This window comes from Leptodactylus fuscus, chromosome 2 (genome assembly GCF_031893055.1).
Source record: "Leptodactylus fuscus isolate aLepFus1 chromosome 2, aLepFus1.hap2, whole genome shotgun sequence".
Taxonomy (NCBI): Eukaryota; Metazoa; Chordata; class Amphibia; order Anura; family Leptodactylidae; genus Leptodactylus; species Leptodactylus fuscus.
Genome location: NC_134266.1, coordinates 228,161,990 through 228,189,276, shown reverse-complemented (window position 1 = coordinate 228,189,276; position 27,287 = coordinate 228,161,990). Strand labels below are relative to the sequence as shown.

General features: G+C 44.1%; 1 protein-coding gene across 1 annotated transcript; it reads right to left on the bottom strand.

The window, feature by feature from the left end:
• Positions 1-5,602: 5,602 nt before the first annotated feature.
• Positions 5,603-26,776, bottom strand: RACGAP1 (Rac GTPase activating protein 1). The gene is made up of 17 exons (XM_075265740.1): positions 26,634-26,776; positions 18,320-18,408; positions 15,554-15,756; positions 15,330-15,469; positions 12,691-12,760; positions 11,463-11,516; positions 11,310-11,384; positions 10,827-10,941; positions 10,596-10,723; positions 10,340-10,504; positions 9,126-9,221; positions 8,590-8,788; positions 7,509-7,614; positions 7,284-7,416; positions 6,984-7,113; positions 6,097-6,205; positions 5,603-6,010 (listed from the first exon to the last, which is right to left on the bottom strand). The coding sequence occupies exons 2-17, from the start codon at positions 18,402-18,404 to the stop codon at positions 5,935-5,937; spliced, it is 1,884 nt and encodes a 627-aa protein (XP_075121841.1). The 5' UTR covers positions 18,405-18,408; positions 26,634-26,776; the 3' UTR covers positions 5,603-5,934.
• Positions 26,777-27,287: the final 511 nt, after the last annotated feature.

Sequence of the window (27,287 nt, the reverse complement as noted above, 5' to 3'; positions counted from 1 at the left end):
AGCTCAGCGTGTGAGCTCGCTCCATACATCCCCATGCGACCCATGACGTACAGTTACGTCAAGGGTCGCTAAGGGGTTAAACATCCCTATTTTCTCAATGCTTTTTCAGTTCATTAGCCAATAATGCTGCCCTCTAGTGGAAATTGCAGCAATAGCAAGTCATCAATATCATCATCCCAGAAAACCCCTTTAAAATCTATTGCAGAGTTGTTTCCAAAAATATGCAAAAACAGAACAAACAAGTCATCTGTGAAGATGCATATAGTCTTTAAGTAAAATCAGTCCATTAAATCAAGCCTTGCTCATACTGCTAAGGGTTTGTTACAGTGCATCAATGTAAACAATTATCTAAGGCCCTATACACATCTGCGTTCAGGGAGTCTGCTTGGGGACCCCCCGAACGGAAGCCTATACACATTTAAAAGTGGTCCTGCAAGCAGCACTTTTCTCTCCACATGTTTCGTGAGGAAACCACACAGACCCCATTATAGTCTATGGGGTCTGCGAATTTCCTTAGGTAACCACTTTTTAATGCGTATAGGCTTCCGTTCAGGGGGACCCCAAGTGGACTTTCTGAACGGAAACCTGAATGCAGATGTGAACCAGACCTAAGCTGTACAAAAAGTAAAGCAGAAATTTCTCTTTAGGCTGAGAGTTCTAGTCTACACTGATACATTGTAGTAAACCCTCAGCAAAGTGAGCAAGACAAGAGTATAGGTGGAGTTGAGAAATATATACAGTGTGAGAACTTCTAGTTCTCCAATGTTGTGGTATATGACAGAGCTGAGGTATAATATGGACAGACAATGGATGGCTATCCTCAGAGGCAGCTTCCACTACTGCAGGGACACCTAAAAAAAAGCATCACCATGCCAGTACTGGAATATTCCAGAAGATCTGAAATATTCGTAATGGTTTATCCATGTAGAGTGTACCAGATATCTGACCACAGGTCTTGCCATCTGCTTACGCTCACGGCTACATAAAAAATGGTTTCGGACATGTGCAATCGGCTCTGCCTGGCTCGGCTACTGCGCATGTGTAGAAGTTTGACCCCCAGCACAGGAAGAAGACGCCGTTCCAGACGAAGATGGAGGCGGCACTGGAGATTTCTCTCGCAGGATTGGGGAAACCGTCAGTGCTATTTGAGTACTGGGGATCGCCCCAATGCTGCAAGAGAATTCATATGCATACCAAAGAAAACCAGAATTTCTACTGAACGGTGGCGCGGAGAAGACATCTAAAGGTAGGAGAATAGCCTTGGGGACAAAAAAAATGTCATTTTAATGAAAGAATCCCTTTAAACATGTGTTTTTCAAAAACATGCATTTTTAAAAGCACATCGTTCCACTGTATTTTTGGGGAGGTGTTTCCCAGCGTGTGGATGAGACTGCATACAATCTCACTCGCTTTTCTGGTGCTGTAAAATGCAGGTCTTTTTTTTTTTTTTTTTCTGCCGAGTTTCCACAACAGTCAAAAATTCTACATTTCCACAATGTGTCATCTTAGCCTAAAATTGTAATTTTATGTAGACCTCAAGTATTGAGAGCAGGGCTCAGGTCTCCCATTCTCAGAGGGGATCATAGCCTGTGAGACAGAGAAAACTTCTAGCCAGGCGCCTCTGTTCTGTGAATGGAGAAATGGGTATGCATTATCTACAGTAACGGATAAAAAATAATCTGTATGTGTGAAATTTTTTTTTTTTTTGTTCCTGGCATTCTGACAATATGTAATCCATTATGTCATTCCATTTATCCAATTTACCTTTCATTCTGATTCCTGTTTGGTGATATTAGGAGATCAATATCAGGTGCTAAAATATTAATGCATAGAAATAGATTTTGTTCTGAGACTGCTGAGAGCAGACCAATTCTATGTGGTGATCACAACACAATTCCATTTACACCTTTAGGTTGTAAGGAGTCATTATACTGCACCCATAAAAGTCTTTGGGGCCATACAGTCCCTCTAGCACCTTCAGTGAGGGTTTATATTAACTGATTTACACAATATAAAGCTATATTTACAGCTTTCAATTTATTTATTTATTTTTTGGAATGGATGCTAAAGACAGATCTGTATGACAGACACCCATGGCCTTAAAGGGATCCTATCACTCACACACAATTTTTTGTAAGTACCACTTCAGAATAGCCTTAAAGGCTAGTCTTCTCCAACCTTTCGTCGTCTTCTCCGTGCCACCGTTCGCCTAGAATCCCGGTTCTTGTCGATATGTAAATCAGCTCTCTCACAGCACTGGGGGCGTCCCCAATGCTGCGAGAGAACTATCTCCAGCGCCACCTCCTCTTCTTCAAGTAGCGTCATTTTCAGCCTCTAATTCCGGCGGTGGCTTGTAACGTCTAAGGCCTTACGCCTTGGGCAGAGCAGACTGCGCATGTCCACAGGCCACGGGAAAATGGCCGCTTGCAAAAAGTATTGCACAAAAGCAAAGTTCAGAAGAATACTACATTAATATGGAGGTCTGATTGGGAACAAACCCATAGAAAGAAACCTCCGCCAACACAACTGCACTGAGTAGATGTCGATGAGAGCGTGCTAATCTACATTATATAAAGTGCATGAAATACTGGCAAATAGAATGAACATAACAGTCAGAGGTGAATCTTCAAGGGTAAATACAGTCTCATAAAACATTACAAAGGGAAGTGCATTAAAAGAGAATAAATAAACTTCCAAATCAAAGCCAAGTATATTAAAGCACTCTAGAATAAAATTTCATTTTATTGAATTGGGAATATTTTCAAGAAAAGTGAAATAATAGTGCCGCGAGCTAAAGTAATTCTTAAGACTGAAAGCCAAAAAGAATTAAATAAGTACTGCGACTGTGGCGTGTAACAGAAGGCAAGCCAGTGATAGTACCAGACTTCCTTAGCTGCGGCACACAGATCCTGAAGACTTTTAGTCACATAGGAATCTAACATTTATACCTTATGGTAATATTCCTATTTAAAGGGATTCTACCATTAAAAAACTTTTTTTTCCTCGTTGACACGATGGAATAGCCACCTTAAGAAAGGCTATTCTTCTCCTATCTTTAGATGTCTTCTCTGTCCTGCCGTTCGGGTAAAATCCTGTTTTTCGCCGGTATACAAATTAGTTCTCTCGCAGCACTGGGGGGCGGACCCCAGCACTCAAACAGTACTAGGGGCGTCCCCAATGCTGCGAGAGAACTCTCCAGCGCCGCCTCCATCTTCTTCAGTAACGAGGTCTTCACGAGTCTTCTTCCGGGGGTTGGCTTCAAACTTCTACGCCTCATACAAAGCCATGCATGCCCACCGGCCACAAGAAAATGGCTGCTTACAATACTGTGTAAGCGGCCATCTTCTTGTGGCTGGCGGGCATGTGTAGTCGGCTTTGCCCTAGGCCTGAAGCCAACCCCGGAAGAAGACATGTGAAGACCCCGTTCCTAAAGAAGATGGAGGCGGCGCTGGAGAGTTCTCTCGCAGCATTGGGGATGCCCCTAGTACTGTTTGAGTGCTGATGTCCGCCCCCAGTGCTGCGAGAGAACTAATTTGCATATCGGCAAAAAAATGGGATTTTAACTGTACGGCGGCCCGGAGAAGACATCTAAAGGTAGGAGAAAAATAGCCTAAGGTTATTCTGTTGTGTCAACGAGAAAAAAAAATAAAAATTTAATGGTAGAATCCCTTTAAGTTATCCGCTATCCACTGGACAATAGAGAGACTAGGTGAGCGTGTGTTGCCATTCCATTCATCCTCTATGGCAGGGTTTCTCAACCTTTTTAAAAGTAATATCCCCTAGTGAGAAAAGTCCCAACCACGTACGTCTAAAGTAGGGATAATTGTATGTATATAGCAGCAACATATCCCGCAGTACTTTACAGATCAGAGGGGACATGAACAGGCCATAATTGACATTACAATATGACAAAAACATAATAGGTGTGAGAGCCCTGCTCATTTTAAGGGGCTGTCCACTTTCAGACCAACATTGAGAGGTAAATGTTATTGTTTGCACAATAAAAAGATGCAAATTTGCAACATACTTCCAGTATTATGTCCTCCTGGTTTTCTAGATCTCTGCTCGCTGTCATTCATTCATTCTGCTCATCTCTAGTGGATAAAATTTGGTCCATGGTCATGTGATGTACAGTCTATTGTCATGTGATGAGGACACAGGTGTACAGCTCATTACCAGGCATGCATGACATGACAATAGACTGTACATCACATAACCATGAAAACTGTGTGAAATTGATACAGAAAGTATATTGAAAATTATATAACATTTTATTATACAAACAATAATCTAATGGTGACTTCTCTCTTTGGCCAGGCTCATCGATCAATCTAGACGCTACAGCGATGCCTCTGGTCTGTGTCAGTCACCACATTGGCTGCCTATTCATTATAGAATAAAATATAAAGTTATCACCCTCATCCACAAGGCTCTCCATAATGCTGCACCTCCCTACATTTCCTCCCTCATCTGTCTACCACCCAACCCGTGTTCTCCATTCACTCAATGACCTAACACTTACATCCTCTATCATCAGAACCTCCCACGCTCATATACAAGACTTCTCCCGAGTTGCACCACTTCTCTGGAATGCTCTACCCCGGACAATCAGATTAACTCCCAATTTCTACAGCTTCATGACCGTCTTTTTTACGTCATACATCCATCTCTGCCTCCCTGGCAGTCACAAGAAAATGGGCGATTACACAATAAGCGGCCATTTTCTTGTGGCGCATGTGCAGTCAGCGCTGCTCGAGGCCTGATGAAGAGCCGTCTGCGTATGCCTAAAGGATTGAAACTCAGGACGGAAGACAATGCAGGGAGAGGCAGTTCATGAAGAAGATGCAGGCGGCGCTGGAGTTTTATCTCGCAGCATTGGGGACGCCCCCAGTGCTGCCAGATAACTCATTTGCATACTGACGAAAACCAGGATTTCTACGGAACAGTGGCACGGAGAAGACATCTACAGGTAGGAGAAGAATAGCCTTTCTTAAGACTATTCCTACATGTGATTGAGAAAAAAAAAAATTTTGAAAAAGGGATTTTAATGATAGAATCCCTTTAAAACCAGCGCGAGAGTATGCTGTGTGAACACACCCAAAGGGTCAACACTAAATATCTGTGTAAAAACTTGACATATTTATGAACAACAGTGTAAAATCCTATGAAACCTGTATAATTGTACTTCAGTAACTATAGAAACCTCTGAATAAAAGATTGAAAAAACACGGAAGCAGCAAGCTAAATTTGCGTCAGTGTAAAGACGTTTGGCCATGACCGAGCGTAACTGAATGTAGAATCCAGCCTTCAATATGTGGAGTCTTCCTATAAGACTGGAATTGTAGGAGGAATAAACATGAGGCAGAGATTGGGTTAAAGATAATTTATCAGTGTTGTATTTACAGAAATTGTGATATAGTATAAAATACACATACAGGCTGCCCTGACTGAGTACAAGGTTTAAAAGGTATTCCTTCTGGTGAGATACGTTTGCTATCAATGGAGATGTAGTTCAGGTATAAAACAATTGAAGATATAGTAGCCAAACAAAAAAAAAAAAAAAAAAAAAATTAAAAAAAAATGATGGTGTATACATAAAAGGTCTGGGCCGTACCATCAACACCCCAGCATAAAAACTACTGCTACCATCCTCTCCAACAAAAGGGAGAGCCGCATCATGTCATACATAACAGTTTACATAAAACGTCTGATCAACCAAAAAGTTAAAATGAAATATTCTATTTTTTTTTTTTTTAAACTGCATCCGATACGTAGCAATAAAAGCAGAAATACAGATAAAACGTTAGTTGTGCAGTATTATCTTCTCAATGTTACAGTATTGTAGGGCTCTTGCAATCCCACTATTAAAAACCCCATAAACAAAGCATAATGGATATAAACAATGTGCAATTGCTCCTGTTGAACGCTGGCAGCTCACTTCAATAGCGGAGAGGCAAAGAAGTTGCCCTGTCGTGATATGCTGCTGACAGATTTACTTTTGCTTCCAAACCTACAAAGAAAAAAACCCAATGTGGTCATTAGCTATATAGTTATAGGAAAGAAGATATTTTCTCACCTAAGGAGGGTAATACTTACTTTGGTGTATTTTTGCCAATAGTAGAGCGCATCTTCTGGGACAGGGAACTTGTGGAAGGAGTCTTTGAAATTTGTTGCTCCGGAGTAGTCAGAGGTCCCAACATGCTGACTGGAAATGCAAGAAAATAAGCGGTGGTTACTAACAGGAGAGGATAGGCATAGTGTGTGTCTGTCGACTTTTTAGACTACAGGTCGCGCATGCGCATTGACGCTTCATAGGTAGAACTCGAGGGGACATCCTATTCCCAGTTCTCCTGATCGCTTTGTATCCAACCACTGGGACCCCCATCAATCTGACACTTAGGAGGGGCACAGCCCCCTTTAAACCAGATCTTACATGTCACACTGAAACGGTCACATGTCTTCCATACCTTAGTGTAAAGTTGTATAGGAAAGAAGTACAGCAATACAAAGTTATGCCATTCACCACTGCATCCAGAGTTTCCATTCTTCTGGTCAAATGGAGGATCAGGAAAATGGGAAGGTGGAGCCCAATGGACCCCATTGAGTACAACATTGGATTGGATTCACCAGACAAAAAAAAGTCAGGCTTGCAGGGCTTCACAAGCATACACTACAATAATCTCTGCTACCCCGAACCGTAAAATAATGATTTTAACTATTAAATTTCTAGCCATAGACCTAGAAAATGGGTATAGAACAAACAATAATTGACAGTTCCCCCTGTATTAGTGTACACACAAGGCTGTCAATCATTCTGCATGGGCGGGGTAATCAGGACTCTCATGGTCTCTCCTAGGAGTCCCGACAGGACTTGACTTAGCATCATGCTGTAAATTATACATGACAGAGCTCAGATTCCCTCCAGCCATCATATGCTGCCCTATAAAAGAAAGAACACAAACACCCACATTGATTTCACTTACCTTTGACATCAGGAGTATGGGGAGTGGTGAATACATTTGTATTTTCAATTATGTGAGATGGGTCCATATTTTCTACCATCATGAACTGATTCCAGTAATCTGCTGGTAGTGACAATAATCGTTCCACAACCTAAGAGTTGAGAAAACCCATATATTAACCAGATTTGTATGAATGAGACTATATCGTATTAGCATTATAAGGGCCCGAGTGCACCTGTCAGGGGCAGAATATATTGGCAAGTACAATGCAGCACTTTTATATAGACAAGCAGTATTTTAAAGAAGAATGAGGGAACAAACCTTGGGTTGCCTCTTTGTATCTTGCAGAATTGTCATAGGATCAGGATCAGCAACTGCATGTCCCACCAAAGTAGGGCCAAACACCTTTGACAAGTTGGTTACATCCATCTTACAGTCTGGACTCTCAGACACTCTGTAGAATAGAGTAAGAAAATGAGTGAGGGGGTGCAAAGCCGGTGAAGGGGGAAAATCAGATCCCGTGAAGGGAATAAACTGAACACCAACCTTTGAAGGTGGATCATTAAGAAAGCAAGTGTGTCTCTGTTGGCTGCTGGAAGCTCATCCACCGCTTGGTATATGGCAGCAATGCTGTTATCATCATCTGATATTTCTGGTGAGAGAGGTAGATTTTAGGAAATGGACTGGGAGGCAAGAACATTCACAGGCCATTTATAGCTTGGCAACATTTTCTCTTATTGAATTGATGCATCTGGGGCTACAAATAATATTGGAATTGGGTTTAACACAAACATTTTGCTCAGTTTGGCTTCCGTGCTTGCATGTATAAGCACTATGATACAAACTGCAGCCTTTAGCCACTTCATCAGACTGACTGTCCGACCGCTTCGTTTTCCAGCCCTTTTCTCAAAGCTCAGGTTTGATCTAATTACAGCCGATTTTTGCTGTGAATGTAACCCGTGGCTAGTGATTTTGAACCTTTACACTATAGAGGCTGTGGGTTTCCAAACCCACGGCATGAAACACTTTGCACTGCAGTGGGTACATTGGATTTATTAAAATCCCACACTTCACCGCTTAACATAACTAGGTTAGCCGCTACAATATTGCTGTGGCTAACACGACACGTGTCCTCAACCTAATTGATTGTTCAAGACAGAGTTTGTATCTTGAGAATGAGCCATCAGTCAATCTGACAAATTACATAAAGTAGAAAAATAGCTTTCTACATCTTGTATTGTAGTGCTCATACAGTATATGCAGACTGTGGAAGACAAACCAAAATTTTGATTCACCCTAAATATATGTTTAAATAAAAAGGTTCAGTGCGGAGTTATGAACATGCTATAAAGGGGTTGTCCCACAAAGTAAAGTCAAAGGACCTTTCTTGCGCACCACATTTAACTTGACTGCAGCCAGGATCAATGTGGATTGCAAGAAACTCCAAGTCTGACCATTTTTTTCCAGCTATTTCAGTTTAAAACAATGGACACCCAATGGATGCCATTATAGTTAATGTTGTGTGTCAGGCACCTTTTGTGTCTGTTGTCCTAGTCCTCTGTTGGATCAGAACAATGGACAGCAGGAGACAGGTGTGAGCATGGTGTAACCCATTAGTAGTCCTTACCGGCTGCAGTCATGAAGGCTTTATTGAGACGGAAGGTAAGAAGTGGTTCTTTCAGGTTACGCAAAAAGTCCTTGAGGAATCCACAGACAGCATGGATGTCATCTACTTTACTTAGCAAAGGCACATTCTTCCCTCTCAAAAACTTTTCCTTCAGATCTTTTATAGTACGATCACAGCCAGAAATTCTGTACAAACCAGTCTAAGGAAAGAAGAAAAAAAAAAAAAAAAAACCCTAAATAAAGCTAATGCATTCAGAATTCCTACAGATCCTAGTTTAATTCACACAAGGATGCAGCATCGGGCCATTGGACTGGAACCAATTTACTCACAAAGGTCAATGCTTATACAGTTTGCTGCTGTGTGCACTTCAATGTGGAGCCTGCTTGTGGATTTTGGGTAATTTGAGAGAAGTGTATTGTTTAACAGCCATATTGTGGAGTCACGGCGGTAAACAGAGTAAAGGATGCAGAAGTAAACACTTCATCCAGATTTTGGAATAGATTTCATTTGCAAAACCCCATGATAAACTCTCTTACCTCATGAAGTCCTCGCTGTTCAATTTCACTGACACAGTGAACCACTAAGGGAGGGATCATTGGCGATGAAAGTGGAACAAAGTCTGCGAGTGTGCCCTATAAAAGAGGAATTCTCATGTTAGAAAAAAAGACATGTCTTTTTTTGATTGCCTGCTGACACGACTCATTGTCCTCTGTTAGCTGGACCACTCGCTTAACTTGCAAAAACAACTAGCCTCTGCCCTTGACTTAGTCTGCGTGCTGTTGGTGTCAATGATCCGCCTATATTAAGCAAATTGCCTGCTCCAGCATTTCGGCAGCTCTTAAGCTGGCCTGCCGCTGAACCCATTCTTCAAGCTATGCCAGTGATTGTTCTGGCATCTCAGCAGCTCGCTGGGATGCCATATAACGAGCATGTTGCTGGCGCCGATGATCCCCCTCAGTTCCACTTGAGGAGAACTCGGTGACTTCTGGCTACCTTCATAGCTCTCGTCGTTTTAGAATTTTGCAACAAATTAGATGTTCTTTTTTCCCCCCAGCAGGTTTAAAGGTAACAAACTGCCAATTTGGATTAAAGGAGTTTTCCCATCGAGTGTGTCAGCACTGCCTGGAGCAGATCAGATAATATGCAAATGAATGTACACAATGGACTGAGGGTTAGCTGAGTGTTTACATGGAGAGATAACAGACCTGGCTTTATCAGCCTGCTGCCAAGAGCAGTCTAATATAGTATGTGAACAAAAAATTCATAACAGTCGCGAAGCCATGTCATTTACCGGGGTAAAAAGTAGTCTGTGTATTAATTGAGGTTACAAACTATGTGCCAAATTTCATCCAAATCCGTTCAGCCATTTTTTGTGATTGAGGAACACAAACAAACTTTCACATTTATAAAATGGTAGGATTAGAAAAACATGGCCGATTTCTTCCAAAACAGCGCTTCACCTGCCTACAGGTTGGGTGCGGTATAGAAGCTCAGCACTGTTCAATTCAATGGCACCACGATGCAATACAAAAAAGCCCAGTGGCAGATTTCTGGAGAAGCCATGTCTGTATGATCCCGGACCACTCCTTTTTAAAGGAATATTCTGCTAATGGCAAGTTATCCTTCATACACCAGATAGGGAATAACTATGTGCACATGGTATAAAATAAACTTGTTTTAATCCTTACTAAAGGTTTTATAGCTTTGATAACTGGGTAGCACACAATATCCTGAACAGCATGTACTTTACCTCTCCAATACGAACTGGAGTGTTTCCTGAAGTAGGGATACATGGAAGAGGGCAACGGTCGCGGCATTCTGGGTGAGCCACAACGCGGCAGTCCCGACACTTCAGAGAAAGTTTCCCAAATTTAATTCTTTTCCCACAAGGAACACAAGACTCTGGTTTAATCACCTGTAAGGAAATCAAAGAAAGTGAACAAAAAGCTTGGGAGAGTGTGTGTGTGTGGGGGTTTGAAATAAAAGCCGATTTGGTCAAAACTTACTGTTTTTGAAACAAATTCATGAAGTCTCAGCCCGTGGTTCTGTGGAGTTCTGCAGACATCGGCCTCACTTTGGTCATCAAACTGTCTACTCATTAAACTAGAGTCACTGGTCCAGGGCTGGAGCTGGCCTAAAAGGACAGAAAAAGTCCGCTATAGAAACTAGAGCACAATTTACAGAACAACGACAAAAGGGTTAAGGAAACCTAAAATATAACATCTATATAAACTCACCAGCCCTGCGGCTACGTGTATAATATGGCACAGTCTCTATGGTGGAAACAGCTTCAATCATACCGCCATTGTTTGGAACAGTCACCGTTGTTTTTGTTACTATGGACTCATTAGCCTAATAGAAAAAATCCAGAGGGGAAAAATTAGTACGTATTCTCATTATGCAGTTTTTCTTCTCAGTCATCTTGCAATAGCTAAATGAATAAAGTTTTGCAGGAAACGCAGCCTACATTCCCCAGCCAAAATGCATTTGTCCATTGATAAGGAGATGCATTAAGGGTTTGTTCAGAAAAACAAGGCTGCTTGCTTCCATAAACAGCACCACAGTTGTCTACAGGGTGTTTATGGTATTGCAGTGCATCTGAACCAATTATCACTCTTGCCCCAGGATACAAACCTCACCCGTATATACTTTTTAAACATATTTATACAAGGAACCTTGTACCCTAACCAAAGGAGATTCAGTGGAGAGAAGTGACTTACCGGATCCACAGCCAGTCCGAATGAACGGGTTCTCTTTGAGGGAACCGGAGGTCCTTCTGTTTGTTGTCTTGAGCGCTAGAGAGAAAACCAAATTATTTGAGAATAGCAGAAGTATGGCATAACATGACAGCTGGATTCTTTAGGCCAACTTACCCGCTTTTCCCTTTTCTTCAGTGTCACTTTTCTAACAAGAGAAGAATCCCAATCCTATTAAAAAGATATATAAAAGCATTATATACAAATTAAATGTTTGAGACCGCTTACTAATAGTGAAAACATAGGTGCAGTGTAACCTTGCTGTTTAAAGGGGTTGTCCCATCTCAAGGATCCTATCTATACTGCTAGTTTATGTGGATTTAAGACTTTGCCTAAATACATAGCTTCAGCAAAACTACTTTGTTTGGCCGCTAACTGAGATTATTCACTTCATTGCTTACACTGCGTTTCCATAACCACAGACCTGGGGATGATCTTATCTCTCTGCCCAGGACAAGTGATGTAGCTCCCTGCTCTCAGGAGGCTGGGGGGGGGGAGAAGCTGAGTGCTCAGAGCAGCTTGTATTTCTGAGTTCTTTATCTCCCGCTCTTCCAGTTATCAGGTCTGCTTGAATTTTGCTGATAAGGGCTGAGACAGGGAGTCCATTACCTCTGACTCGTGGTCCTGTAGCATGTAAGTTTGGGATTCTCATCACCTGTCAAATCCAGCTCTGCTACATCAACTTCATATTGTGCATCTTCCAGTGATACTGTGCTAATTTATTTACAACCTTCCTCATTTCTGACTGCAAACATGTACTGCTATGGAGAGAGATCGAGCTGGCTTTGTCTGTGAGACAGCAAGTGAAACCCCACCCACCAATTCATCGAGAATACCAGGAAGTGAACAGGCGAGTTGTGTTCCCATAACTCTTGTTCTGCAGCCTGCAGGGCTCTGTGCTCTCTTCACTTTCTGGATTTCTCAGCACATTGGTAGGCGGGGTTTCACGTGCTCTACTATCTGCTATGTTTGAAGTCAGTAATGAGGGATTGGTTGTCTGCCCTGACACAGATTGGGTGGTCAGCCCAAAACTGTAGGATTTTGGCACTCTCTCAAAAGCACTGTTGCAACACGTAAAGATCCCATTTCAGGAGGATCTCGCAATGTACAGGTATAGCTCCAAAAGCAGACTTCTACATATACCACTGTACAGGTATACCACTGTAGCACTATTGTCAAATGTAAGGTCCTAAAAGCTATGTAAATGGAGCCTGTGGTGTATGGCTAGCTTTAGTTAAATGGTCACAAAATTTTGGCTTTATATCATAATGATGTTTAACCTCTACTGCTCAGTAAAGAAAGAAATAAGACTCTTATGCCAGTTTCTATTCTATCCCTTCCTTACCAGTGAGTCTTCAGTTTTGTCAAAGCTGATATCTGAGAGGATGGAACCAGATTCATCTATGGTAGATAACCTGGAGAGGGGAGAGAAAAAAAAAAAAAAAAAAAAAAAAGATAGTCAGAAACTGCATTATTGTCCCTGCAGTGTATATACACTCACCGGCCACTTTATTAGGTACACCTGTCCAACTGCTCGTTAACACTTAATTTCTAATCAGCCAATCACATGGTGGCAATTCAGTGCATTTAGGCATGTAGACATGGTCAAGACAATCTCCTGCAGTTCAAACCGAGCATCAGTATGGGGAAGAAAGGTGATTTCAGTGCCTTTGAACGTGGCATGGTTGTTGGTGCCAGAAGGGCTGGTCTGAGTATTTCAGAAACTGCTGATCTACTGGGATTTTCACGCACAACCATCTCTAGGGTTTACAGAGAATGGTCCGAAAAAGAAAAAACATCCAGTGAGCGGCAGTTCTGTGGGTGGAAATGCGTTGTTGATGCCAGAGGTCAGAGGAGAATGGCCAGACTGGTTCGAGCTGATAGAAAGGCAACAGTGACTCAAATAGCCACCCGTTACAACCAAGGTAGCCAGAAGAGCATCTCTGAACGCACAGTACGTCGAACTTTGAGGCAGATGGGCTACAGCAGCAGAAGACCACACCGGGTGCCACTCCTTTCAGCTAAGAACAGGAAACTGAGGCTACAATTTGCACAAGCTCATCGAAATTGGACAATTGAAGATTGGAAAAACGTTGCCTTGTCTGATGAGTCTCGATTTCTGCTGCGACATTCGGATGGTAGGGTCAGAATTTGGCGTCAACAACATGAAAGCATGGATCCATCCTGCCTTGTATCAACGGTTCAGGCTGGTGGTGGTGGTGTCATGGTGTGGGGAATATTTTCTTGGCACTCTTTGGGCCCCTTGGTACCAATTGAGCATTGTTGCAACGCCAAAGCCTACCTGAGTATTGTTGCTGACCATGTCCATCCCTTTATGACCACAATGTACCCAACATCTGATGGCTACTTTCAGCAGGATAATGCGCCATGTCATAAAGCTGGAATCATCTCAGACTGGTTTCTTGAACATGACAATGAGTTCACTGTACTCCAATGGCCTCCACAGTCACCAGATCTCAATCCAATAGAGCATCTTTGGGATGTGGTGGAACGGGAGATTCGCATCATGGATGTGCAGCCGACAAATCTGCGGCAACTGTGTTATGCCATCATGTCAATATGGACCAAAATCTCTGAGGAATGCTTCCAGCACCTTGTTGAATCTATGCCACGAAGAATTGAGGCAGTTCTGAAGGCAAAAGGGGGTCCAACCCGTTACTAGCATGGTGTACCTAATAAAGTGGCCGGTGAGTGTATATACCTACAAACACATCAGACCCAAATACACACAGTGACAAACTACATATTCATGCAACCTACATGAAATCTTTAAAAAAAAAAAAAAAAAAGTCCCTGCAAATGTAGATTAAACCTAGTTCGTGTGGCAAATTTTGCTGCGCACAATCTTGTCCATCTGCTGCTGATAATCACCCTCCCTGCAGCTCCCAGGCCTGCAAAGTAGAGCTGGATCGTCACTGAGCAGCGCTCAGACAAGATTGTGCGCTAGCAGGAAAGAAGGATGGGCCGTCCTCCAGGAAGAAGCCTGGAAGGAAGAGAGGTAAGTATATAATGGGGTCGTGGGGGTGGTAAGGTGAGAGGGGTTAGTGTGGAAGTTACATAGAAGGAAGCTGAACCTTGTAAACGAATGCAGAAGATACCAGGAGCTCACAGAGACACCCAGACATCACTCAAAACACTGCAAAAAGTATATGGCTGCATTTATTAACCCATCAGTAACATGAACAATTTTTTTTTTTAAACCCTTTAAAAGACAACCCAATTGGATTATGTTTTTAAGGTGGTCAGTGTTATTTTGTACACTTCACTTGGCTTTTTTTTTCTCTACTCCACGCAGGAATTTTAACATGGGATTACGTGATCACCTGTGCAATACACAGCAATGTGTTAGGCCCTGCTAGAACCCGAACCTAACAATACCTAGACAACTAAAAGGCTTTGGTATAACAACCACTGGAACACCATTCTCTCAAAGCCTTGCATCTAAGGGGTTAACCTTCCGAGTGTTCTCTGGGAAAGATTGTCAAGTCCCAGCTTTGTAATACAGTGGGAACTACTCTTGTGCCTGCTACATTGCTGCGCCATGCTCCTTGCTCTGCATGAAGGAACAGTATGGCACAGAGCTAAAAGGGGTTGTCCATGGGCAGATTATTGATGACCTATCTATACTATGAAACCCAACCATGATTTCCTTATTGTAGTTGTATAATCTTTTTTGGCATGCGCTGTCCTTGCCTGATAACCTGAACACAATAAGGAAAGGATTGGAGAAAGTCTTTAAAGCTCAGCAAAAGTATTATTTATATTCTCAAAAATGAGTTTTTTTTTTTGTCCACAAATCTAAATATGGTTATGTTCTTCGGAAAATACCCTTTACTGAAACCCATGGTTAAGGCAGCATGAATCTACTAAATATAATGTTGAAAAAAAGAAAAAAAAACAACCTTTAAATAAACGCAAGGGAAAAAGCAACAAAAATCACTCCTAACTACACGACTGTCCTACCTTCTAGTGCCATTGCCATCTGTAGACATTTGTGTTCTGTTATTGAGAAAAGCTAATGCACTTCTCTGCTGTTCACTGAGCTGAATGCTTCCCGATGGATCACACATGAGCAGCTCTCTTATCAGCTGTATCTGCCGCTCCTATTGCAAAAATAGAATAAAATCCGTCAAATTACAGTCCATGGAACTTTGTGTGGAGCATAAAGGAGACTTTGGAGTCCTTACCAGTTTCTCACATTCGGCTTCAGCTCTCTGCCGCCTCTTGATCTCCACGTCCACCTGATTGCGGGCATGCTTCAGCTTTACTTCAAGGGCACTGCGCTCTGTCTCAGTCTTCATCAGCAGCTCTCGGCTTTTTACAAGCTCTTGCTCCGTTTTCTGCCATTTTCTTCGGAAATCTTCAAAATTCTTAGCCAGCAGAATGAATTCTAAGATGTGAAATTCGGACATGTGAGCCAAAATGAAAGTTGTATGAACCTTGTCTCCACATACATTACAGTGAAAAGGAGATTAAATAACTGGGACCCCTCAATCATAAGCATGGGGCACTCTTGTATCCCCCCCCCCCATTCCTCCTTGCCAGCATGACCAAGGGCAGGAATCAAGACCTTGTGTAGGGGTGATAAATATTCTGTGCAATCCCCCCTTGTCTCTGTTGTCACATATTATAAGTCATAACTTTAACATATTTACTTTGATTTAACAGAGTACACATTTGACAAAAATCATTTGAGTCACCTTAGTCCAAGCCACCTCTCTCCCCTTCATTAACACGGCTGTTTTTTTGGCGTGGTAAATTATACTTTCCATGTTGGATTAAATGAAACTTTATTTTAATACATTTTCTGGAGGCAGTGTGACCAAGCATGAACTTTTTTTTCTTTTGTATAGCGGTCATTAAAGAGGACCTTTCACCATTTTGCCCACAGGCAGTTCTATATACTGCCGGAAAGCTGACAGTGCGCTGAGTTCAGCACACTGTCGGCTTTCACGATCTGGGCCCGGTGTGAAGAGCTTATGGTCCGGTACCATAGCTCTTCTATGGTCAGAAGGGCGTTTCTGACTGTTAGCCTGCTCGCAGTACATAGACGAGCATTATCAGGGAGGGAGGGGGGAGTTCCTCCCGGCTCTCACAGCACAGCGCGATTGGCTGTGCTGTGAAGAAGGACGTCTCTGGCTAACAGTCAGAAACTCCCTTCTGACCATAGAAGAGCTACGGTACCGGACCGTAAGCTCTTCACACCGGGCCCACATCGGGAAAGCCGACAGTGCGCTGAACTCAGTACACTGTCAGCTTCCTGGCAGTATATAGAACTGCCTGTGGGCAAAATGGTGGAAGGTCCTCTTTAAAAATATTTCTTTCTCCACTTATTTTTGTTTATTGTCTCAGGGTTGTTAAATTGGGTTACACAAGTATATTACAAAAATATTCCCCAACGCATGCTATAGCTATATTAGGAAAATAAAAATGCTCTTATAGAGATGAGCGAACACTGTTCAGATCAGGCATGCCGGCCGCTTCCATTCATTTCTATGGGAACGTACTGTGAGCGTGCTGTTCGGAACGACTGTTCTGAACAGTGTTCGCTCATCTCTACTCTTAAGTATTGCCAGGGTGGTCTGTCCAGTACCACCTAGTAATAGGGTTCTGCTGTCATATGCTACCAAGACCTCAGCTCTAAATATATACAAAAACACTGCAGATATCACAGACAGGCAGTTCATGCATTAAAAAGAAATGCCCAAATTCCTAAGATATATTTCCATTTGATGTGCCCACAGACTCCTTGGTATTATACAAGAGCTCGCCCACACAAATGCTGCCAGAAAACACATTCACATGGTGAAAAATGAAGAGGAATGAGGCGGACATCCGCTAAAAATCCCCATCATTTTCCAAACACAAACAACCCCCTGCTGAATACCTCAGCACAGAAGTCTTTCTTGAGGGATGTCCCCTGTGGCCAGACACGGCGCCCATCTTTCCTTTAAAAGTGCAATGCGCCTCTCCAAGGGTATTGCTGGAGGCAGTCAGTGCATTGTTACAGACTCACCAGGCCATGAATGCTGAGCTGCATTTGTTACTCGCCACTTTCTCCCTGTTTTGGGTAGAAAATACTGACACAATCAGGCCCTGGACAGGGAAGAAGCCTGGCACAGAGTGGTGAGTAATGAATGTAGCTCACCACTCTCTCCCTGGGGTGCCTGCAATGGCCGCCTCCAATGTCAGGTATACTGAAGGGGCCATTACATGACTGCTGACAGTCTTCAAACAAAGCCTTACTTTGTTAACATTTATAAGTGATCACTGTGGGGCTTATTCTCACTAAGAGGTACTCCACTGCAAAAAGGTTGAGAAACACTGACATTTAACAAGGACTCTGATACTCTGTATAGCCTGTAAACTAAAAACTCATTTCTTCGTAGGTTTTGGAGTCCAGTAGTCCATGACTACTACATCTACATATATATGTCTGTCTGTCTGTCTACTTGCTCAGTAACATGCTGCCGGCAGACTGGACTGCATTTACAGGAAGACAGGTTCCCTTAAAGATTTGCTACTTGAGGCAGGGTCCGTCTTGTAAATTAAACTGGAGCAGAACTACTTGCTCAATTCCATTATCCGCTACATACAGATTAAAAAACATTTTTTCCAACAAAGTAAGAACTCCGCTGTTAAAGTGAAGTGTCTCTTCTTTCCAGACAATCAATTATGCTGCAGGAAGGAAATTCTGACTTATAGCATTAGTCTTTCCAATTAAATTTCGGTTGATGCTGCAGCCGTCCGATGCGTGCCAGCCCCACTGTAAACGGATATATTGATTTAAAAGTAAAATACCAATTTGCCTGAACATGCCCCAAGAGCATATTTAGAATTCTCAATGAACACTTCCAAGAAGAGATTCTTTGACAATTGTCAGAAAGGTTCGCACTTCCCATTCAAGAGGCACATTCCATAGCACTGACAATATAACATGCTCCATTACTTACGTGGCTCGATGCCCTCATTCAGACCTTCCACTTGGCGAATTAACTGATCAAAAACATTGCGCAAGGTCAACATTGAGGTCGCCATTTCCCTGCAAGAGAAAACATGAGATATTTAGCAAGTTCTTGAAAATCTAGTATATCTTACACAGCGTGATGATCACCCAAACATCAAGTCTTGATCACTATCTTATGTAAACATGTCTGCTGAGCACAAGAACAAACGCTCTTGCTGCTGAGCCCATCTTTTAAGTGTATAAAAATCATTGTGTGTCAGCGGCATATCTCCTTGTGTGCTGTGGTCAGTGTATGATGGTGAGCAATGTCAGGACATACTGATAAGACCACCTTGTAAGAAAGGCTATTCATCTCTTACCTTTAGACGTGGTCTCCGCTGCGCCGTTCCTTAGATGCAAATGAGTTCTCCGCAGCAATGAGGGCGGGCCCCAGCGCTCAAACGGCGATGGGGGCATCCCAACTGCTGCCCGAGAGCTCACTCCAGTGCCGCCTCCATCTTCAGCTACAACCCCGCCTCTTCTATCGGTCCAACTCCTGAAAATTGTGCAGTACGCACCTGTATTGAATTACAAGAGCAAGAGCCGCCGGCGGCGGCCATTTTTGGGAGGCCGCTCTTGCAGTTCAATACAGGAGCATACTGCGCAGGTGTTGGAAGTTGGACAGAGACGGACAGCAGTGGGGATGCTCCCATCGCTGTTTGAGCGCTGGAGCCCGCCCTCATTGTTGTGGAGAACTCATTTGCATACCGGTTAAATCCGGCATTTCTAAGGAACAGCAGCCGCGGAGACCACTTCTACAGGTAAGAGACGAAAAGCCTTTCTTATGGCTATTCCGAGGTGGTAATTAGAAAAAATGTTGGTTTAGTTGTAGAAGCCCTTTAAACACATTTTACAATGTCTCGGGGCTTGTGACAGACAATACTCAGATGCCATTTGCGATTGTCAGGGACCTGTAGACTAGAATGGTACCCTGTGATTCACAAGATAAAGAGCTTTCCCTTCTCCTTTCCCTCAGAAGGAGATGGAGACCCCCTAAATCCTCCGGCTCTATATATGTACATGTCAGGAGTACCACACAAGGCATCCATAGGCCACAGTCCCTCGTACCCAGCACAAGTGAGACATGATGGACCACTTGGCATATGCGAGGGCGGTATTCACCTACATAGTGCTTTCCCATACAGTGGGGTAAAGTATCTGCTATACCTTCCTATGCAGATGGACAATATAAAACACACTGTACCATAAGAGTGTATGCTGTATACAGTGGGAAATGTCTCAGTCTATCAGAGCATGTTGGGAGATCCTGCCAGTAGATACCACAAACATAAAAGCCTTTTTTTTCCCCCCTAGTCGTTGGTTTACATCACATCAACAAGACAGGAACTTTGTGACCATGTGTATAGCGATAAATCCTGGGTGAAGGTCAAGTCTCTAGTTAGCCCAGCCCTGCGTACATATGGACTATACACAGTAATGTACATAAAACTATAACATGAGCACGTCTCTACTCATAAAGGCAGCAGTTGTACAGCCTATAGTACATATCCTCCATGTTATTACATAGGGTATAAGGACATCAGTCTACACAGAGTATACAGACAGCAATCAGACACTGAAAAGCCACAAAGCTCAACATAAATTATTCATGTAATAAATGCCCAGATATTCCTAATAAAGCTCTGATCTCACCCGCTGTACTCTCAGCTCACTCACTGCCCACAATGTCCTCAATAGACCCGGGATAGAGATGGATTGGCCACACTGCCAGGAAGCTCTCAACCCCTCAATGGTGGCAATGCCATGTGGTAACGTCTGAGCCGAGAATACATTCACATAAAAACACATGCATAGTGCTGTACATATTATACATAGACAGGCACGCTGCTAACAGGGACCAACTGGTACAGGGGGAGAGGACCTGCCCACAAGAGCTTACAATCTATGAGGGAAGGGGGATTGAGACAGCAGGCGAGTATAACTATGCATCGTGTTCTCAAATCCATGTGAATATTCCATTGCTCTGAAATCTACCAGCAATGAACCAAGTGTGAACACAGTCCAACAGTCCCTGGAATGAAGTGACTGCCTTGTTCCTGTGTAGCCTTGAACATTTGGTTCCTTGGTTGGGCCTGACATATAAGCACTTTATATCGGAGACTACTACACTGCATGTGGCCTCACAGAGGACAATGTACACATAGTATACAGCCTGGTATATTCTAACACACTGGTCACAGAGATAGAGATTTTATACAACACCATCTTTCAAACCAGCACTTTCCGCAACAAACCTGCATCTGTTGCAATAGGTGTATACGTGCCTGTTTGGGCATCAACAAGTCACTTCCAGCAAGTCCATACCCCTAGCAGCCATAACTGCGCAACACAAGCAAATGCCACATTCAGTTTGCCGTATTCTGTCATTGCTCCTTTGAGCCAACCTTGGCCAGATTGGATATTTCTTTTCTGCTGTAGAAGTCATTAATAAGACGACTTAAAATGTGTACGAGCTACTAGAGATGAGCGAGTACTATTCGAAACTCCCGTAATCGAATAGCATGCACCCATAGGAATGAATGGACGTAGCCGGCACACGGGGTTAAACGGCAGGACGCCGGTGCCGGCGGCTTCCATTCATTCCTATGGGTGCGTGCTATTCGAAACGGCTGACACCGCGGCTCAATGAGCCACAGAATCTGTCTGAAGAAAGGGCAACATGCCGCTCACGGAAAAAAAATAGCTAGCGGTTTCCATAGACCACCATTGTAAGGGGGCGGATTAGGACGTGGATTCCGCACCAAAATCAGCCCCCCTCTGTCCCCGTGTGAACGAGCCCTGTGTTCACACGGAGGAATTTGCTGCAGATCTTGCCCCGGAATCCGCCTCCCAATTTTTTCAATGGGAGGTAGAGATTGCAACAGAATGTGGAAAAAAAAGCAGCGTCCTGCACGATCTTTCTGCGGATTTCGTGGCTCAAGACTCCCTGCTGATTAGATCCATTAATCCGGCCGTTATCAGCAACATAATGTCGATACACTGCATCAGCATCCTGTCGTGGCTAGACTATGGCGATGGAAAATGTAGAGGAATTCTTCATTTTCCACTGTGTGAATATAACCTAAGGGTGCATTCAGACTACGTAACGCCGGGCGTGTATGAGAGCCGTACACGCCGGCATTACGGCAGACTGCCGAACACTTCCCATTCACTTCAACGGGAGCGCTCGTAACAGCGGCGTTTACGAGCGCTCCCATTGAAGTGAATGGGAAGTGTTCGGCAGCCCTGCTGTAACGCCGGCGTGTACGGCTCTCATACACGCCCGGCGTTACGTAGTGTGAATGCACCCTTACAGTGTTTTCCTCTTGTGAATCGCCCTTCTTGTCGCTATGTAAAGAAGTTCTTTGGAGCAATACCTCCACCCTTATAACTCCAGAGAACTCATATACGTAGCTCCAGAGAACATATACGCAATACCACTCTCCTCTCCCCCTCGATCAATCCATTATGAATGGAGCTGAGAAGCTGAATACTGTAACGTGGGTTTCACAGCTCTGCAGAACCCACATCAAGATAGAGTAGGATGATTTTTTTTTTTTTGCCGGCGTCCTGTGTTTTCAAGAAATAAACAGCTTTTCTGCAGCGTTTTCTTTCCTGCAATGCGTGGTTGGGATTAGCCAGAATCTCATTCACTTTACTGGTACTGTAAAACACAGTCACTTTTACGTAACAGGAAAAATTCTGATCTTCTGCAACATGGGGCCTTAGCCTAATAGTAGAACATAATGCAATAGAACCAGGAGACTACACAGATAATATAATGGACCTATTCTGTGTAGTCTCCACTCTGGGTTTTGTCTTACAGTCACTGATGCTAAATATTCACCAAAGCACAGATGCAGGGCCCTCTACCCCACTGTGCCAGTCAGTCACTGTTAGTATTATATCTACCTGTATATTCTGTGTATTGTATATAACCCCCAAATGTAAAGCACCATGGAATTAATGATGCTATATAAATAAATAATAATAACAACAATGAATATGGCCAGCCATAGACATAAGATTAGGCAGCCGTTTTGCTCTGTCCGGACTATCTCACCATCAACATAAGCGACTAAAGTGCCCAAATGGGCAGCTGAAAAAAAAAAAAAAAAAAAAAAAAAAGAAAAACAAAATACCCACAATGCTCAGCAAGTCTACAGTCGGGCAAAAATATCCATCATGACAGATCTGTTTTTTTGGCAGACTAAAGCTGGCCACTATCACATGTTGGCAGCATCTACATACAGCCAGATTTCGGTCTGAGAAGCGAGTCTCCAGGTGGTTTATGATTTCTATGCAGCTTTTACTGCAGCTTTAGCAGCTCATTTTGGACAAACCATTGCCAGATTTGGCTTCAGGTACCATCTTTATGCTGATGACACCCAATTATACACATCTTCCCGTGACGTCACTCCTGCACTCATACAGAACACCAGAGACTGTCTCTCTGCTGTCTCAAATATCATGTCCTCTCTCTATCTGAAACTAAATCTCTCTAAGACTGAACTACTACTGTTTCCACCACCTAATAGATCTGTCCCTGATATATCCATTGCAGTCTCAGGCCTTACTATAACTCCTAGGCAGCAGGCCCGCTGCCTTGGGGTTATGTTTGACGCAGACCTTTCCTTCACCCCCCATATTGAATCACTTGCACGTTCATGTCACCTCCACCTCAAAAACATCTCCAGAATATGCCCTTTCCTTACCAGAGATACACTAAAGACACTTATTGTCTCTCTGATTCATTCTCGCTTTGACTACTGTAACTCCTTACTAATCGGTCTTCCCCTTACTAAACTCTCTCCTCTACAATCTATTCTGAATGCAGCAGCCAGGCTCATCTACCAGGCTAGACGCTGCAGCGATGTATCTGGTCTGTGTCAGTTGCTACATTGGCTGCCTATTCATTATAGAATAAAATATAAAGTTATCACTCTCATCCACAAGGCTCTCCATAATGCCGCACCTCCCTACATTTCTTCCCTCATCTCTGTCTACCGCCCAACCCGTGCTCTCCGCTCACTCAATGACCTAACACTTACATCCTCTATTATCAGAACCTCCCACACTCGTATACAAGACTTCTCCCGAGCTGCACCACTTCTCTGGAATGCTCTACCCCGGACAAACAGATTAACTCCCAATTTCTACAGTTTCAAACGCAAACTAAAGACACATCTTTTCAGACAGGCCTATCACAATGTCTAACGTAAACCCTTAACCCTCCTCTGTCCCCGCTCCCACATTACCCCACATGATATGATGTCATCTCAGGATAACTTTATAGGTCCAAGCTCCATCCACATGTTACAGGACAAGACTGGTGACGGCTCATAAAGTTTTATGTTTGTGTAATGACAGTCACCTCTATTACAGAAGTGTCTGACCAATGTATAAGTAATGCCGCCCCTGCTACCTCTTGTGTCACCCCCTCTACCTCATAGATTGTAAGCTCTTGCGAGCAGGGCCCTCAGTCCCATTGTGTGAAATGATTCTCTTTGTAATGTATCTGTCTGTATTTTAACCCTACAAATTGTACAGCGCTGCGGAATATGTTGGTGCTATATAAATAAAATGTATTATTATTATTTTGACCTGTAAGGCAGAATTCACAAAGGGCTTTTTAGATCGGATTTTGACGCAGAATTCACCTCAGAATTGTGGCACGTGACACTCCCTCCCGATTAGGCCCTTTCATTTGGGCCTAATCCAGAGCGGAATGCCACGATAGTCACTTTGTGGACCAAATTCTGAGGCGGCTTCACGTATCAAAATCCGGTCCAAAAAGCCCTGTGTGAATTCAGCCTTAAATGAGAGCCATTCTTACTAAATAGGATGCTATACACACACGTATTCACGGTATCAAAAATTGTGTGTCATGTTGGTAAACATTGTATATGGTCGGTCCTACCATGTCTTTTCTAACAGATAGTCCTATATTATGCTACCTAAAAATGCAGAAGATCATGGTAATAGATAGGGCTGGACAATGGTGACCTAAATCAAAGTGGCAACCCTAATAATGATTAATGGCGATTTTTTTAGGTCACACTATTTTTCTTACAATGAGTATGTGTTGTGGTTTTGTTCAGGATCGGAACCACCATTGGTACTATTCCGTTATCGGGCCAGCAGCAGCGCAGTTCAGCAGCAGCTTTCGGGACAGCAGTTCAGCAGCGGGAATTACAATGACATCCGAGGACTGCTGGCCCGATGCTTGTGCCCAGTAACCAGTACATCGATGACCCCCCTCCCCCATCCTTCTCCTCCTGCCAGTGCTGCCCCCCAGCTCTCCTTACATCTTCCCCGTACCCTCTCCCCGCCACACGACTAGGCCTCACCTCAGCGCTAGTACCGAGACCGAAAGGAAAGACACCGGGGCTCAATCCAGGCCCTGACAAGAAACACGCCGACTATAGGAACGGTGAGCTACAGCGAGCCGGAGGGACAAACTTTCTGCAGCGTCCGGCGGCTATCTAGTAGCATTCATTGCTCAAGATTTACGGTGAGGCCTATTACAGGGAGAGGGTACGGGGCAGATGTAAGAAGAGCTGGGGGGCAGCACTGGAAGGAAGAGGAGGATGAGGGCATCGATCGATGTACTGCCTACTACACACAAGCACGGCCTCTATCATCGGGCCAGCATCGGCTTAGTCATGTGGCGGGGAGAGGGTACGGGGTAGATGTAAGGAGAGCTGGGGGGCAGCACTGGAAGGAGGAGGAGATGGAGGGGGGGTCATTGATGTACTGGCTACTGGGCACAAGCATCGGGCCAGCAGTCCTCGGATGTCATTGTAATTCCCGCTGCTGAACTGAACTGCTGTCCCGAAAGCTGGTGCTGAAATGCGCTGCTGCTGGCCCGATAACGGAATAGTACCCCACCATTATACTCTGACCCCAGAATATAATGATCAGAGGCCTGGTGAAGATAATCAAACATAAAATAACTATGTTACTTACCCCTCCTGGGCTCAGCCACGGCTGTCTTCAGATCTTCTGACTGATGTCAGGGACTGCTGAGGCCTTAGTGGTCGCCCAGCATCATGATGCTCGAGTTTATGCATCACATGACACACTGGGGTCCAAACACAGGCCTCAGTGGTCCCTGACGTCAGTGAAGAGACCTGAAGACAGCATGGAGCTGTGCTAGAGTCCAGGAGAGGCGAGTATAGTAAGGGTACGTTCACACTGAGTTTTTTGTAGGTGGATTTTGATGCAGCATCTGCTTCAAAATCCACCTGCAAAAATGGCTCCCACTGACTTCAATAGGAGCCACTCGATTTTTTAATAAAAATTTAGAGCTAGTAGCGGATAAATGAAGCGACATGACCTAGCTTGCCGTGGCTGAGTCAGCTACAGCGTCCGCGGATTGAGACACGCTCCTATTTAGGCTCATTCATTCAGGAGCGGGTGCCGCAACGGAATGCAGATGATGCATCCCATCATGGCTAGCCACGCAGAACGCTCACAAGGTGGAACAGGGTTCCGCCACCTTTTCTGCCATGTGAACATATCCTAATAGTTTCAGACTTTGTTTGGCCTGAATGAAACCGCATGTGGAACTTCATCAATGTTGTAATAACTGAACCAAAATAACCAATGTGAACAAAACCCACGTCCGCCATGGTTCATGTTCAATCTCATCCATTTTGCTGCTAGCGTCGAGGTTACAGATTTTCTGCTCACAAATCCACAGCCCTGAGTTACACGATATTGCTTTTAACCCTTTCCTACAGTGTGAGGCTTTATAACCTGCAGCCCTGGGGACATAATGGAAGTCTCAGCAGGAGTAGAGATAGGAATGGGGAGCTTTCATATATTTGTGGAGCTTCACTGAATGTGACTGGTCAGGACTATGAGCTATGGAAAAATAGATGGAGGTTTGACCACAGCCCTGGATAGGAACAGGTGTCTATGGGCAGAGCCCCCCCTCATGTCACCACAAGGCAAACATAGGGCCCTATACAGAGATAGATATATATATTATACACACACACACTATATAGACACAGACGTTTTTCAGAAGCCACATACAAGTAATATTAGTACACTGCTCCTGCTGCCTCCAGGCTGCTGCTATTACACAGGGCGGGCTGCACATGTGTTGGCTCCGGGGTTTCCCGGGTCCCTGCACCACTAAGTCCCCTATACTGACCGCCCCGAACTGAGTTCACCACCAGGCCTGCACAGCCCCAGGCACACCTCGCCCTGGGCTACTTCCCCTTTACACTCACTCCCCGGGCCGTACTTACCGGCTGACTGCTCCCCGGTTATAGCCGAGGTCCGCGCATGTGCAGTAGCAGGGCAGTCACACGTCTGCTCGGCGCTCTCTCCGCCGCTCCCGGTCACCGAGCTCCTAACAAACGCTCCCAGTCCTCATTAACGCTCCCGCTCAAGTTTGAATTCGCTAGCCCCGCCCGCGTTACCATGAGAATGCGATGACGTCGTGTCTGTAGCCAGCAGGGGGAGGAGAGAACAGGAGTCTGGCCCAAAGACTGCCGGGAGGGGGCGGAGCGATACCAGGGAGGGGGCGGAGCGATACCAGGGAGGAGGCGGAGTGATACCTGGCGGGATTCATATTGTAATCTGTACAAGTGCATGGAGGCAGTCATGTGATTCGGCATTACGTGATGCACGGACTATGTGGAGGACGTTGGCTTGGGCTGTCTGCACTAAGGACAGGATGGTGTGACTATGTAGTGCGCTGTGTGACTGAGGAGAAGGCTGAGTCTATGTACGGCTTCTGGAAGGAGAAAGTAGTTACATGGGAGACATAGAAGGGAGCTCATTACTCGGTTTCTGTTGGAGTGCTGTGAACTTGTGTTACATTTTGTTGTTTCAGACCTCGGTTCTGATACCAGAGCCCGTCCATAATAATAGTAATACATTTTATTAATACATGTTAT